General features: G+C 40.0%; 1 protein-coding gene across 1 annotated transcript; it reads right to left on the bottom strand.

Annotated features, from left to right (window-relative positions):
* Nucleotides 1–10,195: 10,195 nt before the first annotated feature.
* Nucleotides 10,196–12,611, bottom strand: LOC110497043 (uncharacterized). The gene is made up of 3 exons (XM_090207126.1): nt 12,458–12,611; nt 11,515–11,745; nt 10,196–11,031 (listed from the first exon to the last, which is right to left on the bottom strand). Exons 2-3 carry the CDS (start codon nt 11,615–11,617, stop codon nt 10,304–10,306), a joined length of 831 nt encoding a protein of 276 aa, XP_090063252.1. The 5' UTR covers nt 11,618–11,745; nt 12,458–12,611; the 3' UTR covers nt 10,196–10,303.
* Between the last annotated feature and the right edge of the window lie 714 nt (nt 12,612–13,325).

The following is a 13,325-nucleotide window of genomic DNA, read 5'->3' on the forward strand; positions in this document are numbered from 1 at the left end:
CTCCATTAAAGGAGTAGTTCACTATTTTACTACTTGAAGTTCTGTATGTAAGATTACTTGGTTTGTATTCAGGGGACTAGGTACAGTATGTACTCACGATTCGAAGGTGTGTACTCAGGAGATGAATCTCTGATCTTAGCAGCACCATTCTTACGCCTCCACGTAATGTCACTGGTTCTTCAATGCTTCCGGATTTACATAATCAACTGCATTTCAACAGCCTGATCCTCAATATAGTCCCAGGGATACAGTATATTAAGCTTAAACAATGGGGTGTTGAAAGGGTTTGCAAGTTGTAAGGCCACCTCAATTCAAGAATGAATGTTCCATGTAGTGGCACTATTGTTTGGTCACCTCACCAGACCTCCATTTTGGTTGCTCCCTGTTTCACTAATCTATCATTTATCCCTATTGAACCATATTGAAATAACATTGTGCAGTCAAACCAAGGGTATTCCTAATTTTGTTCAATTAAAAGTACTTCAACATTTTTAATTGTGTTCTCTCACTGAGTGCACTTTCATTGAGGGAGTTTTATTACACTGGCCAGGGTTGAACCGGGCAATGGCCCGTCATGTCAACGGAAAAAGCGGGGAGGGAGGAGCTCCCATCTCAAATCAAACAGTAATCTTTGCCGCTCTGTGAAATTTTTCACACTCAAAAAAAATCTTATTTCTCTCATTTTGTCCCTGTTAGTGAGCATTTCTCCTTTGCCAAGATTGTTGTAACATAGGCGTAGGGAGTCAGAAAACACGTGCGGTTAGTTTACTTTCCGAATGCACTGTACATAGCATATATGCTCGGTCTAACTGTGCATCTCTGCACTAAGGTTAACTTAATTTAATGCTAAGACATAGATTGTAAGATATTAGCTCCTTGTTCCTCAGCCTCTTAATAATTGCGGAACGGTAAACCTAGACACTTGCATCTTATAGTATTCCGAGAGGTGACAAAAGGTTCGCAACCTTGGCTAAACCCACTGGATACGATTCTAGGTCTGTAGCATTCACATAGTAATGGAGTCAGATTGATGAATGTAGTTTATTATTATATTCAACATAATGTCTGGATCATTTCCATCCACCTACATAAGTGACTCATCCAGTTGATGGGATTTTCTATTTTTTCCAGCTACAATATCAGTTATTGTTAAATCTTGGTTCCAGTAGTTTTTCTAAGAGTTGGTCAGTTGTATAGGTTTTCTGCAAGGTTTTCTATAGCTTACCTATCATATTAATATCATTTTCTGACTCAAATAGAATTCAAATAGAATTCCCTCAAGATTGCTGTGACGTCCAAAAGATTCCAAATCAACATTGTGATATAAAACCTTTAAGTTGAGTGTATTTGAAGATATCTACATTGGTCCTTCCAAAATGGCTTTTTAGAGCTGTCACTGAGATACATGTATTTCCTATTACCACGTCTTTTACAGTTTCTATGCCTTTAGTTTTCCATGTGGACCAATTTATGGATGAATTCTGAAACGCCGTCCAGGGATTGTTCCATACATTTTATACAATTTGATTCGTCACATGCGCCGAATACAACAGGTGTAAACCTTACCGTGAAAAGCTTACTTACAAACCCTTAACCAACAATGCAGTTCAAGAAGTAGAGTTAAGAAAATATTTACTAAATGAACTAAAAGTAGAAAATAAAATAAAGTAACACAATAAAATAACAATAACAAGGCTATATACAGGGGGTTGTGTTTCTAGCACAGGAGGCTGCTGAGGAGAGAACGGCTCATAATATTGTCCGGAACGGAGCCAATGGAATGGCATCAAACACCTGGAAACCATGGAAACCATGTTTCATCTATTGTAACATTCCACTAATGAATAGAGTCCACTAATTCCTGTGGTTTCTAGGGACTGATATTGATTCTTGTAGAATCCGTTTCATCTTCTTCCATATTGTTATTGTGTTTATAACTACGTTGTTCATGTTCTTAGCTTTTTATTTTGAATATAAACCCGTAGAATATTCTGGGGATGAACACGCACGTCTTCAATATGAACCAAACACCCATTGTTCCTCTTTAGTGCATTTAACTACATGTCGCAAGGTAAAGCCTTGAGTAGTGAGTTGATACAATTCCAAATCTGGAAGGTTAAAACCACCCTCAGATTTAGGAAGATGTGAAACTTTCCTTTTTACTCTATGAATTGTATTTGTCCATATACAGTGTTATGACAGTATACTTTTTAAAGAATGTGGAATAATTGGTATTATGGAAAACAAATACTAAAACTTTGGGAGCCATGCCATTCTTTAGAGGTTTACTCTACCTGCCAGATTGGGAAGATTATTTCATTTAAATACATCTGCTGTCATATTGTTAAGTAATGGAATAAAGTTATCTTTATATCGTGTTTGGTTATTTGTTGTCACTTATTAAGCATCCAAAGTATTTCATATTTTGTGGTCCAATATTGGTCAGGTACATCAGGAGATCATCTGTAAATACAGGTACATCAGGAGATCATCTGTATATACAGGTACATCAGGAGATCATCTGTAAATACAGGTACATCAGGAGATCATCTGTAAATACAGGTACATCAGGAGATCATCTGTAAATACAGGTACATCAGGAGATCATCTGTAAATACAGGTACATCAGGAGATCATCTGTAAATACAGGTACATCAGGAGATCATCTGTAAATACAGGTACATCAGGAGATCATCTGTAAATACAGGTACATCAGGAGATCATGTGTAAATACAGGTACATCAGGAGATCATGTGTGAATACAGGTACATCAGGAGATCATGTGTAAATACAGGTACACCAGGAGATCATGTGTAAATACAGGTACATCAGGAGATCATGTGTAAATACAGGTACATCAGGAGATCATCTGTAAATACAGGTACATCAGGAGATCATGTGTAAATACAGGTACATCAGGAGATCATGTGTGAATACAGGTACATCAGGAGATCATGTGTAAATACAGGTACACCAGGAGATCATGTGTAAATACAGGTACATCAGGAGATCATGTGTAAATACAGGTACATCAGGAGATCATGTGTAAATACAGGTACATCAGGAGATCATGTGTAAATACAGGTACATCAGGAGATCATGTGTAAATACAGGTACATCAGGAGATCATCTGTAAATACAGGTACATCAGGAGATCATCTGTAAATACAGGTACATCAGGAGATCATGTGTAAATACAGGTACATCAGGAGATCATGTGTAAATACAGGTACATCAGGAGATCATGTGTAAATACAGGTACATCAGGAGATCATGTGTAAATACAGGTACATCAGGAGATCATGTGTAAATACAGGTACATCAGGAGATCATCTGTAAATACAGGTACATCAGGAGATCATCTGTAAATACAGGTACATCAGGAGATCATCTGTAAATACAGGTACATCAGGAGATCATCTGTAAATACAGGTACATCAGGAGATCATCTGTAAATACAGGTACATCAGGAGATCATCTGTAAATACAGGTACATCAGGAGATCATCTGTAAATACAGGTACATCAGGAGATCATCTGTAAATACAGGTACATCAGGAGATCATCTGTAAATACAGGTACATCAGGAGATCATCTGTAAATACAGGTACATCAGGAGATCATCTGTAAATAAGTGTATTTTATATTCATGTTTACCAATACTGATACCTGTTACGTTTGGGTCCTGGCTAATTCTTTCTGCAAGCGGTTCAACTGCCAGTGCAAAACAGGAGGGAGAGGGGGGACATCCCTGTCTTGTGCTCATTTATAAAACAATTTCATCAGATAATATATTTTTGTATATTTTAGCTTTCTGACATTTATACAATCTTTTTATAAAATGTATTTTTTTCTGCTCAAATTTTAAGTTTCTAAAGTTTTTAATAGAAAAGGCCCTTCAAGACAGTCAAAAGCATTTTTGGCATCAACCACCATTTTTGATAAATCTATATATTGTTTTTTTGTGTATTGTATTAAACTGAAATGTGTTTTTGTTTGTCTATTTTTAATAAACCCTGTTTGTTTGATGTTAAGTCTGGTAATACTTTTGTCATTCTTATAAGCTTTATTATTTGATTGTCACAGTTTATTAAACTTGTGGGTCTATAATCAGTAGGGGACTCTCCAGATGTTCCTGAATTTAATATAACTGAAATTGTTTGATACATAACGTGTGTTGTCATTTGAGTAAATTGGGCTGCTACTTTGTCCCAGAATGTCAAATAAAATTCTGTGGGAAAGCTGTCCATACCTGGTGCTTTCCATACCTGGTGCTGTCCATACCTGGTGCTGTCCATACCTGGTGCTGTCCATACCTGGTGCTGTCCATACCTGGTGCTTTCCATACCTGGTGCTGTCCATACCTGGTGCTGTCCATACCTGGTGCTGTCCATACCTGGTGCTTTCCATACCTGGTGCTGTCCATACCTGGTGCTGTCCATACCTGGTGCTGTCCATACCTGGTGCTGTCCATACCTGGTGCTTTCCATACCTGGTGCTGTCCATACCTGGTGCTGTCCATACCTGGTGCTTTCCATACCTGGTGCTGTCCATACCTGGTGCTGTCCATACCTGGTGCTGTCCATACCTGGTGCTTTCCATACCTGGTGCTGTCCATACCTGGTGCTGTCCATACCTGGTGCTGTCCATACCTGGTGCTGTCCATACCTGGTGCTGTCCATACCTGGTGCTGTCCATACCTGGTGCTTTCCATACCTGGTGCTGTCCATACCTGGTGCTGTCCATACCTGGTGCTTTCCATACCTGGTGCTGTCCATACCTGGTGCTGTCCATACCTGGTGCTTTTCTTCACGTGAAAGTTTAACAGTTTCTAATATTTACTTTTAGGTGATTTCTTTGATCATTTTTTTGCTGATAGTTTAGTCTAAGAAGGCCTTGTGAGAGAGATCAAATCACATGTTATTGGTCACATACATATGGTCAGCAGATGTTAATGCAAGTGTAGCGAAATGCTTGTGTTTCTAGTTCCGACAGCAACAAGTAATCTAAGTAATCTCCACAACAACTACCTTATACACACAAGTGTAAAAGAATGGAATCAGAATATGTACATATAAATATATGGATGAGCGATGGCCGAGCGGCATAGGCAAGATGCAATATATGGTATAAAATACAGTATATACATGTGAGGTGAGTAATGAAGGTTATGTAAACATTATTAAAGTGGCATTGTTTAAAGTGACTAGTGATCCATTTATTAAAGTGGCCAATGATTTGAGTCTGTATGTAGGCACCAGCCTCTCTGTGTTAGTGATGGCTGTTTAACAGTCTGATGTCCTTGAGATAGAAGCTGCTTTTCAGTCTCTTGGTCCCAGCTTTGATGCACCTGTAATAACACTTAAGATTTTCTGGGCTAATGTAAGAAATAATATATAAAAACCAAAATACTGCATAGTTTCCTAAGGACTCGAGGCGAGGCGACCATCTCCGTCAGCGCCATCTTAGGAGATGGGGTCTGCCGTCAAAAATGGATTCTGGCAACGGTTGGTATTTCGTAAATAAGATTGTTCCATCCTAGTCAGAGGCTTTGCAGATTGATTTGAGAACTCCAACGCTCTAACCACTAGGCTACCCTGCCGCCCCATTAATCCAATTGATTGGCGAAACAAGGCTGACATGGGTGAAAGTGCTTCCATTGGCACTGATGAGTATGAGAGGCAGACCCCATACAGTCACTGGTCTCTCTCCACACAAGGTGCTGTCTGGCCATCCTATGCGAATGACAAACGCACATTTCGTCCAGAGCAGGTTGTCCCGCAAGGGATGGAGGAAGACATGGTTGAGTATTGCGTCACCCTTAACAGTATTCTTAAGGCTCTTTTCCCCCGGGCGAAGGCTTCCTTGCCAGATCTAGCAGGTGGAACTGAATACTGTTTTAACCCAGGTGATTTTGTGGTGGTGAAGGACTTCAGGAGAAAGAGTTGAAAGGACCCTCGTTGGAGAGGCCCGTACCAAGTTCTTTTGACCCCCACCATGGTGAAGGTTGCTGAGAGAGATACCTGGATCCACGTGTCGCACATCAGACGAGTTCCTGATCCAGGGTTCCAGGGCTTAGATGTTGGAAAGCCACTTAAAAGAGGGGATGGAGAAGAATTGTTGTTGCAGAGAGAGACATACTGTGTCCATGACTTATAAACAGAGAGACATACTATATCTCGACTTACAAAGAGAGACATATATCTTGACTTACAAAGAGAGACATACAGTATTATATCCATGACTCACAGAGAGACATATTATATCTATGACTCACAGAGAGACATATTATATCTATGACTCACAGAGAGACATATTATATCCATGACTCACAGAGAGACAGACATATTATATCCATGACTTACAGAGACCTGGGGGCGAAAGAAGCGCACTCCTGTTTAGGCGAGGTGCTGGCTAACCTATCAAAAACATGAATGAGAGCATACGATCACAGATACAATTTTGCTACATAGGCCTACAAACATTTACAATGAATAGCACAATCACAAGAAAGGCTTCAGATCAAAGTATACATTGAGACCGAAGGGAGCAAGGGTCTTTAAATTAAAGATCCAGGCAGCCTCTCTTTTTAAAAAATTGTAGGAGAGGGGGTGAAAAATGTGCTTACTCTGACCCTGGCCAGAGGGACAGGGTCAACAAAGCAGTAATGTTGTGTATTGTATATACAGTATTTCACTTCATTATACACATTTAATTATACATTTCCCCTAGTCGGCTCGGGATTCAAACCAGCAACCTTTCAGTTACTGGCCCAACACTCTTAACCGCTGGCTACCTGCCAGATCAATTAACTTCAACACAGTTATTCAAATACATTCATCATCAATGACTAAAATAATGAATCTAGTATTAAAAGACAATTTAATAAATACAAGTAGTCGATTCATAGCCTGTTTATCACTAAACAAAAGTTATATAGTAACATAAAATAATCCACCAAAACTAATGCTGAAAACTGATCATCATCAGCTCGTTCCATCTCCTCCCACAGATGCACAATTGGATTGAGATCTGGTGACTCGGCAGGCCACTGCAGTAAACTGAATTCACTGTCATGCTCTTGGAACCATTCCTGGACAAGCCTTGTGGCGTAATCCTGCTGAAGAAATCTATTTGCAGATGGATACACTGCTGCAGTGAAGGGATGCACCTTCATAATTGTTTATGGTTAATTGAACAGGCATGGGAAACAGTGTTTAAACCCTTTACAATGAAGATCTGTGAAGTTATTTGGATTTTTATGAATTATCTTTGAAAGACAGGGTCCTGAAAAGGGGATGTTTCTTTTTTTGCTCAGTTTAGATAAGTCACTTATTCATGTATTTTTACTTCATATCAGTCGCATTCTGAACGTTGCAAAATTCTTGGATATCTGCACGAACCCTAGTCTAGATGACGAATCAGTGATACACAAATGGGCTTAATTATTTATTTACTAACTAACTAACTAATCACACAGAAACACAAACACACAAGATCATTGATTGATACATTGATTACTAACATGATGCAATGAAAAGTCCCTAGAGGACTAATCCGATATGACGGCTTGTTACACAATGAAAGAGGGGGGGGGGGGGGGGGGGGGGGGAGCAAGAGAAGAAGATGCAAAGGAATTCAGCTATCGTACATACAGTTGAATAATACGGTCATTTACGTTTGTATGTCTTTGTCGTCCCTCTCTGTTGAAATCACCCGATCCGTCTGTGACAAATAGTTAGACAGAAAGTCTCTGAGGTCACCATGTCCTTAGTAGTTGTAGTAGGCTTCTTTGTTCTGAAAGTGTTCGTTAGAATGGATACATCCGAGTACCACACAGTGGTGAGAGGGAAATGTTCTTCCCCTCTCGTCTTCGTTAGACTGGATCCTTCAAAAAGGTACACAAGTTGGTTCTCGGTCAAATTTACTTGACTAAAGTCTTTAAACAGCTGCAGACTGAATGTTCCGATGCAGTCTTTCTTTTTAACTCGAGAGTTTGAAGGTCTTACCATTTGTAACGTATTCAGCTCGCGCTGCACGTATTCTGATCTGGTAGAGTCTAACCATTCGTGATGTCCGGCTTACCGTCCACCTACTTGGTCTGATGTAGTTTTAGTTTTAAACCATTTGTCAGCCGTGTAGTCACCCCTCCACGCTGTCTGATCTGGTCGTTTTAAAACCATTTTACACGTCAGTAGCAACCTGTCAATGTACTGGTCTAACATGTTAATTATAAAGCAAATATTTTTAAGCACTCAACTTGGAGAGCGGTTCTGTCACGTTGTCACAATGTCTGTGCTCACGTGGGCGTGGTTACTGACTTGGCAAAAGTCTATATGAAAAAACATGATCTCATTTAGAAGGCTAAAATCACATTTTATCTTTTCACAAATAGTTTAATTTAATCATATGTTTTACAACATTTAGATGTAACTCTGACATATACATTGTGAAATCTCTTAAAGTTACAATGTTTCCGTTCTAACGTCTTCAATGATATCACAAAACAACAATTGATTTAACATGATTGTTCTTTAAATCCCTCCCGACCATTTCCCACATTATTTACATTATAAATATTGTTTCAATGTCCAACATTTTGATGTTAAAGTTTTGGGGCAGTCTCTCTCTACACAAAGGATTTTTGACTTCTCCATACTGCAGTGTACGAGAGAGAGTTCCTGCAAGGTATTTACGGCCGTCATAAAACTAGCCAACTCCCCCCCCCCCCCCCTTCCTCTCTGGTGGGAGGGGAGGTGGGCTCTCTCTGATCCTCACCCAGGAGCAAAAGTCATGACACACATGTATCTACGGGGGAAGGATAGCCAGCCACAGAGGAGGGTGATTTTCACTAAGGAGGAGAAGGAGGCCATGCTGACAGAGATGCATGCTGGACATTTCGGAGTGAAGCGCATGATTGCCAAAACCAACCTACGCTTCTTCTGGCGTGGGATTGTCAAGGATGTGGACAGCTGGGCAAGTGAAATAACCTTTTGTTAAAAATCACATGCTTTTATATCTGAAATTATTATGATTTCGATGAATGTCATAGAGTGCACAGTGTTTCAATTTGTAATTTTGTGCTTATAGGTCAGTACCTGTCTAGCCTGCCAGAAGTTTGAGAGGGTGAAGACTATGGCGCAGGAGTTGAAACCCATCAAAGTTATTTCATCATGGTGCATGATCGGTAAGTGTGTCACGATTCAAATTTTGCATTGATAAGTTGTTTTTTAAATGGTTGCTTTATTTGACCACAGCAGACTTCAATATGATCAAATGTTAGTGTCAGTATCCGTACAAATATGAAAACTGCATACTGTATGACACAGATACGGGTAAGAAAAAAGTAACTTAACATTTTAAATGTTCGGGGTGGACCTCATCGGACCCTTCACGAAATCCAGGAATGGTAACCGCTGGTGTCTGACGACAAACGATAATGACACCAAGTGAGTGGAGGCAATACCCATTAATTAAGGTCAGTAAAGGAAGAGAATTTGCTTAACTCTAAATTCCCTTCTGTAACCCATTAAAAATTGTGCTTGGAATAAAAAAAAAAGCTATTTTCATGTTGTATAATGCCCATCAAGGACAAGACTGGCGAGGCCACCTCCAAGGGGATGATGGACATCTTCAACACCCACAGTGCTCCCGAGGTCATTTTGAAACAGTCTTACTCTCTGCAGAGATGAGGAACCCTCCATGGCACGATACCATCAGAAATCCATGAGAAAACATATTTTCTCTTGTTTTCAGGCTGGGCACCTGGCACCATTTCCCAGTCCCGGTCCTGGGTCCAGGCCTCGCAAGGTGTCCACACCCGACACAACAGAGGTCAGTATCCACTGCTTCTGTTGGAAATACAGTGCCTTGCGAAAGTATTCGGCCCCCTTGAACTTTGCGACCTTTTGCCACATTTCAGGCTTCAAACATTAAGATATAAAACTGTATTTTTTTGTGAAGAATCAACAACAAGTGGGACACAATCATGAGGTGGAACGACATTTATTGGATATTTCAAACTTTTTTAACAAATCAAAAACTAAAAAATTGGGCGTGCAAAATTATTCAGCCCCCTTAAGTTAATACTTTGTAGCGCCACCTTTTGCTGCGATTACAGCTGTAAGTCGCTTGGGGTATGTCTCTCAGTTTTGCACATCGAGAGACTGAATTTTTTTCCCATTCCTCCTTGCAAAACAGCTCGAGCTCAGTGAGGTTGGATGGAGAGCATTTGTGAACAGCAGTTTTCAGTTCTTTCCACAGATTCTCGATTGGATTCAGGTCTGGACTTTGACTTGGCCATTCTAACACCTGGATATGTTTATTTTTGAACCATCAGTTGATGTTGTGAAGCATTTTACACAACAAAAGCAGGAGTAAGGCTTCTGTCCTGTATGTTTACGTTCATGTATTTTTAACTGGCCCAGTTGAGAAAAACTCTTCCCACAGTCAGAGCAGGAGTAAGGTTTCTCTCCTGTGTGTGTTCTCTGATGAACATTTAGCTCAGTTGATGTTGTGAAGCATTTTATACAATTAGAGCAGGGGTAAGGTTTCTCTCCTGTATGCATACGTTCATGTATTTTTAAGTGGCCCAGTCGAGAGAAACTCGCCCCACAGTCAGAGCATAAGTAAGGTTTCTCTCCTGTGTGTGTTCTCTGGTGAACTTTTAGCTCAGCTGTTGTTTTAAAGCATTTTCCACAGTCAGAGCAGACGTAAGGCTTCTCTCCTGTATGTATACGTTCATGTGTGTTTAAATTATCCAATCGGGAGAAACTCTTCCCACAGTCAGAGCAGGAATAAGGCTTCTCTCTCGTGTGTGTTCTCTGATGAACTTTTAGCTTAGTTGATGTTGTGAAGCTCTTCCCACAGTCAGTGCAGGAATACAGATTCTTTCCTGTGTGTATTTTTAGGTGTATTTTTAGCTTTGATAGGAATGGCAAAATCTTCTCACAATGTGGGCAATGGTGAAACCGCTTAGCTCTGCGATCTTCCAGCTGCTCTCTGGATGTAGAGAATGTCTCAACATGGTCTCCTGTGTGAACAACATCAGAAGAACCAGTCAGTTGGTGTGATAATACATGTCAATCAAATGTATTTTATGAAGCCCTTTTTACATCAGTAGTTGTCACAAAGTGCTTTTCAGAAACCCAGACTAAAACACCAAAGAGTAAGCAATGCAGATGTAGAAGCACAGTGGCTAGGAAAAACTCTGAAGAAGAAATGTAGGAAGAAACGTAGAGTAACCAGGCTCAAGGGGTGGCCAGTCCTCTTCCTACTGTAATTGGTGACATGTATCCATATCAGTAGGCTGTACAACACAAAAAGAGAATTACAACTATTCTAAAAGGGGGTAAGAGTCAAAAGCTAAAAAGGTACAAAAGGAGTGAAAATGATGAGCCATTTCATCCTTCACCGTCATCACAAGGGTTAGTCACTACACAGACTCCTTCTACAGCAACTTTTCATGCACAGTGGAGAAGTTGGGACGAACAACAAACTTAAAACTTGTGCTTACCATGAGAAACAGATTTCCCAATCTTCTCCCCCTCTTCTTCATCTTTAATGTTGACGTTCAGCTCCAGTGTTTGACTGCAGTCTTCCAGCTTCACTGATGCCATCTCTGGATCCTGCAGTGCAAACTGGGCTCCACTGTCACAATCAGGACCCAGTGACTGTAGGTTTGGACTCAGTGTGGAAGGAGAGAGGAAGGCTGAGTTTGTCTTCACTTGATGTTACCGGCCTCAGACTTTATTCAAGTCGGCCAGTAGTAATAAAGAGAAACAGACAAAAGTTAGTCTTGAAAGTTCTGGCATTTTCTAAAAATACATTATATTTCTTGTTCAATTATCCAAGTCAGTGTTTGACTTGTTTTGACTTGAAATAGGGACCAGTACTCTTTATATTTAGGTGCAGGATCTCCACAGCACTTTTGAGTTAATATTCTATAAGAGGAACATGAGCTCAAGCAGTAGAAATGTGAGGTGCTGGTACTCCGCTCCAGTGAGCTGCTGTCCAAGGGTAGGTTAGTGCGTTGGACTAGTAACCGGAAGGTTGCAAGTTCAAACCCCCGAGCTGACAAGGTACAAATCTGTCGTTCTGCCCCTGAACAGGCAGTTAACCCACTGTTCCTAGGCCGTCATTGAAAATAAGAATTTGTTCTTAACTGACTTGCCTAGTTAAATAATAAAGGTAAAAAAATAAATAAATAAAAGTCAAGCACTGATCTCATTTCAATGGATCAGGTAGATAAGCATTGGCAACAAAACATTGCAACTATGCAACTTAAAAACACTTAATCGATAGTAGATACAGAATGTACATGCATTATTGACAAAAACAGCTTGTTTGTACTATTTTCCTGAATAACCTTGCCTTCGATATATTGTTACAATACAAAACCAATAGCATTTCCGTTCACACCATACTATCATTTATAAAGATTGAAAACGGATAATTACTTTCAGCTTCAAAACAGTACTGCAACCGTCAAATTGGCTCTCTCTGCTGCACCCGCACTGCCTGAAGCCCGTTCAAGCAAAAGTATGTACATCCACTCAGACAAACCAAGTCTCTAGTTATGGAACTTGTCAAGTAGTTATCACGTTCTTCATTCTGTTTGACACAAAAATAACACATCAAACCTTAACCAAACGTGATAATAACTTAACAGATTTGTCACCTAGCATAGCATGACATGTTCTTTCGATATTATAAATTTAAACATTATATTACATAACTGTAGTAATAAATAGAGACGGACACAATGATTATCTTCTAGACTGCACGCTTTCTTTATTCTGAAGAATGTTGCGCGCCTGTCCGGAACTTCCTGTTCCCCACTACCACAGTGCAACCGTCCGTACGTTCCGGGATCCTTGGAATAGCCCTACCCCATTACATGAGAAGGGGGTTGGTGCCACCGACTCCTCCTCCTCCGGGACATTGAGTCGTAAGAAAAGCCGTGCGTGAAACATGTAACGTAACCGCAAAAAATAATAATCTGTAAACGTACTATATTACGACCATGAATGAACATTTACACTTAAATGTTTACTTTACGTCTCCCTTTACTCGGTTACAGATCTTTTTTATATATACACATTTTTGTCTGGAATGTGGAATCTGCAAAACCGAATGTAGCTCGTCAATAATGCAGCTTCCGGTTTCATTTTCAAAATAAAAGTCTAGATCTTGTTTTAGAACAGCATTGTACCAGTAGATAGCGTAATATAGGCTTGGGCCTTCAGCAAATGACTTGTGTGAGAATTATACAATAAATACACAGAAGAGCATTGTCTAGAAAAACCGCCTGAGCTGCAAAACAGA

Source organism: Oncorhynchus mykiss, chromosome 18 (genome assembly GCF_057628025.1).
Source record: "Oncorhynchus mykiss isolate SJ-2025 chromosome 18, ASM5762802v1, whole genome shotgun sequence".
Taxonomy (NCBI): domain Eukaryota; kingdom Metazoa; phylum Chordata; class Actinopteri; order Salmoniformes; family Salmonidae; genus Oncorhynchus; species Oncorhynchus mykiss.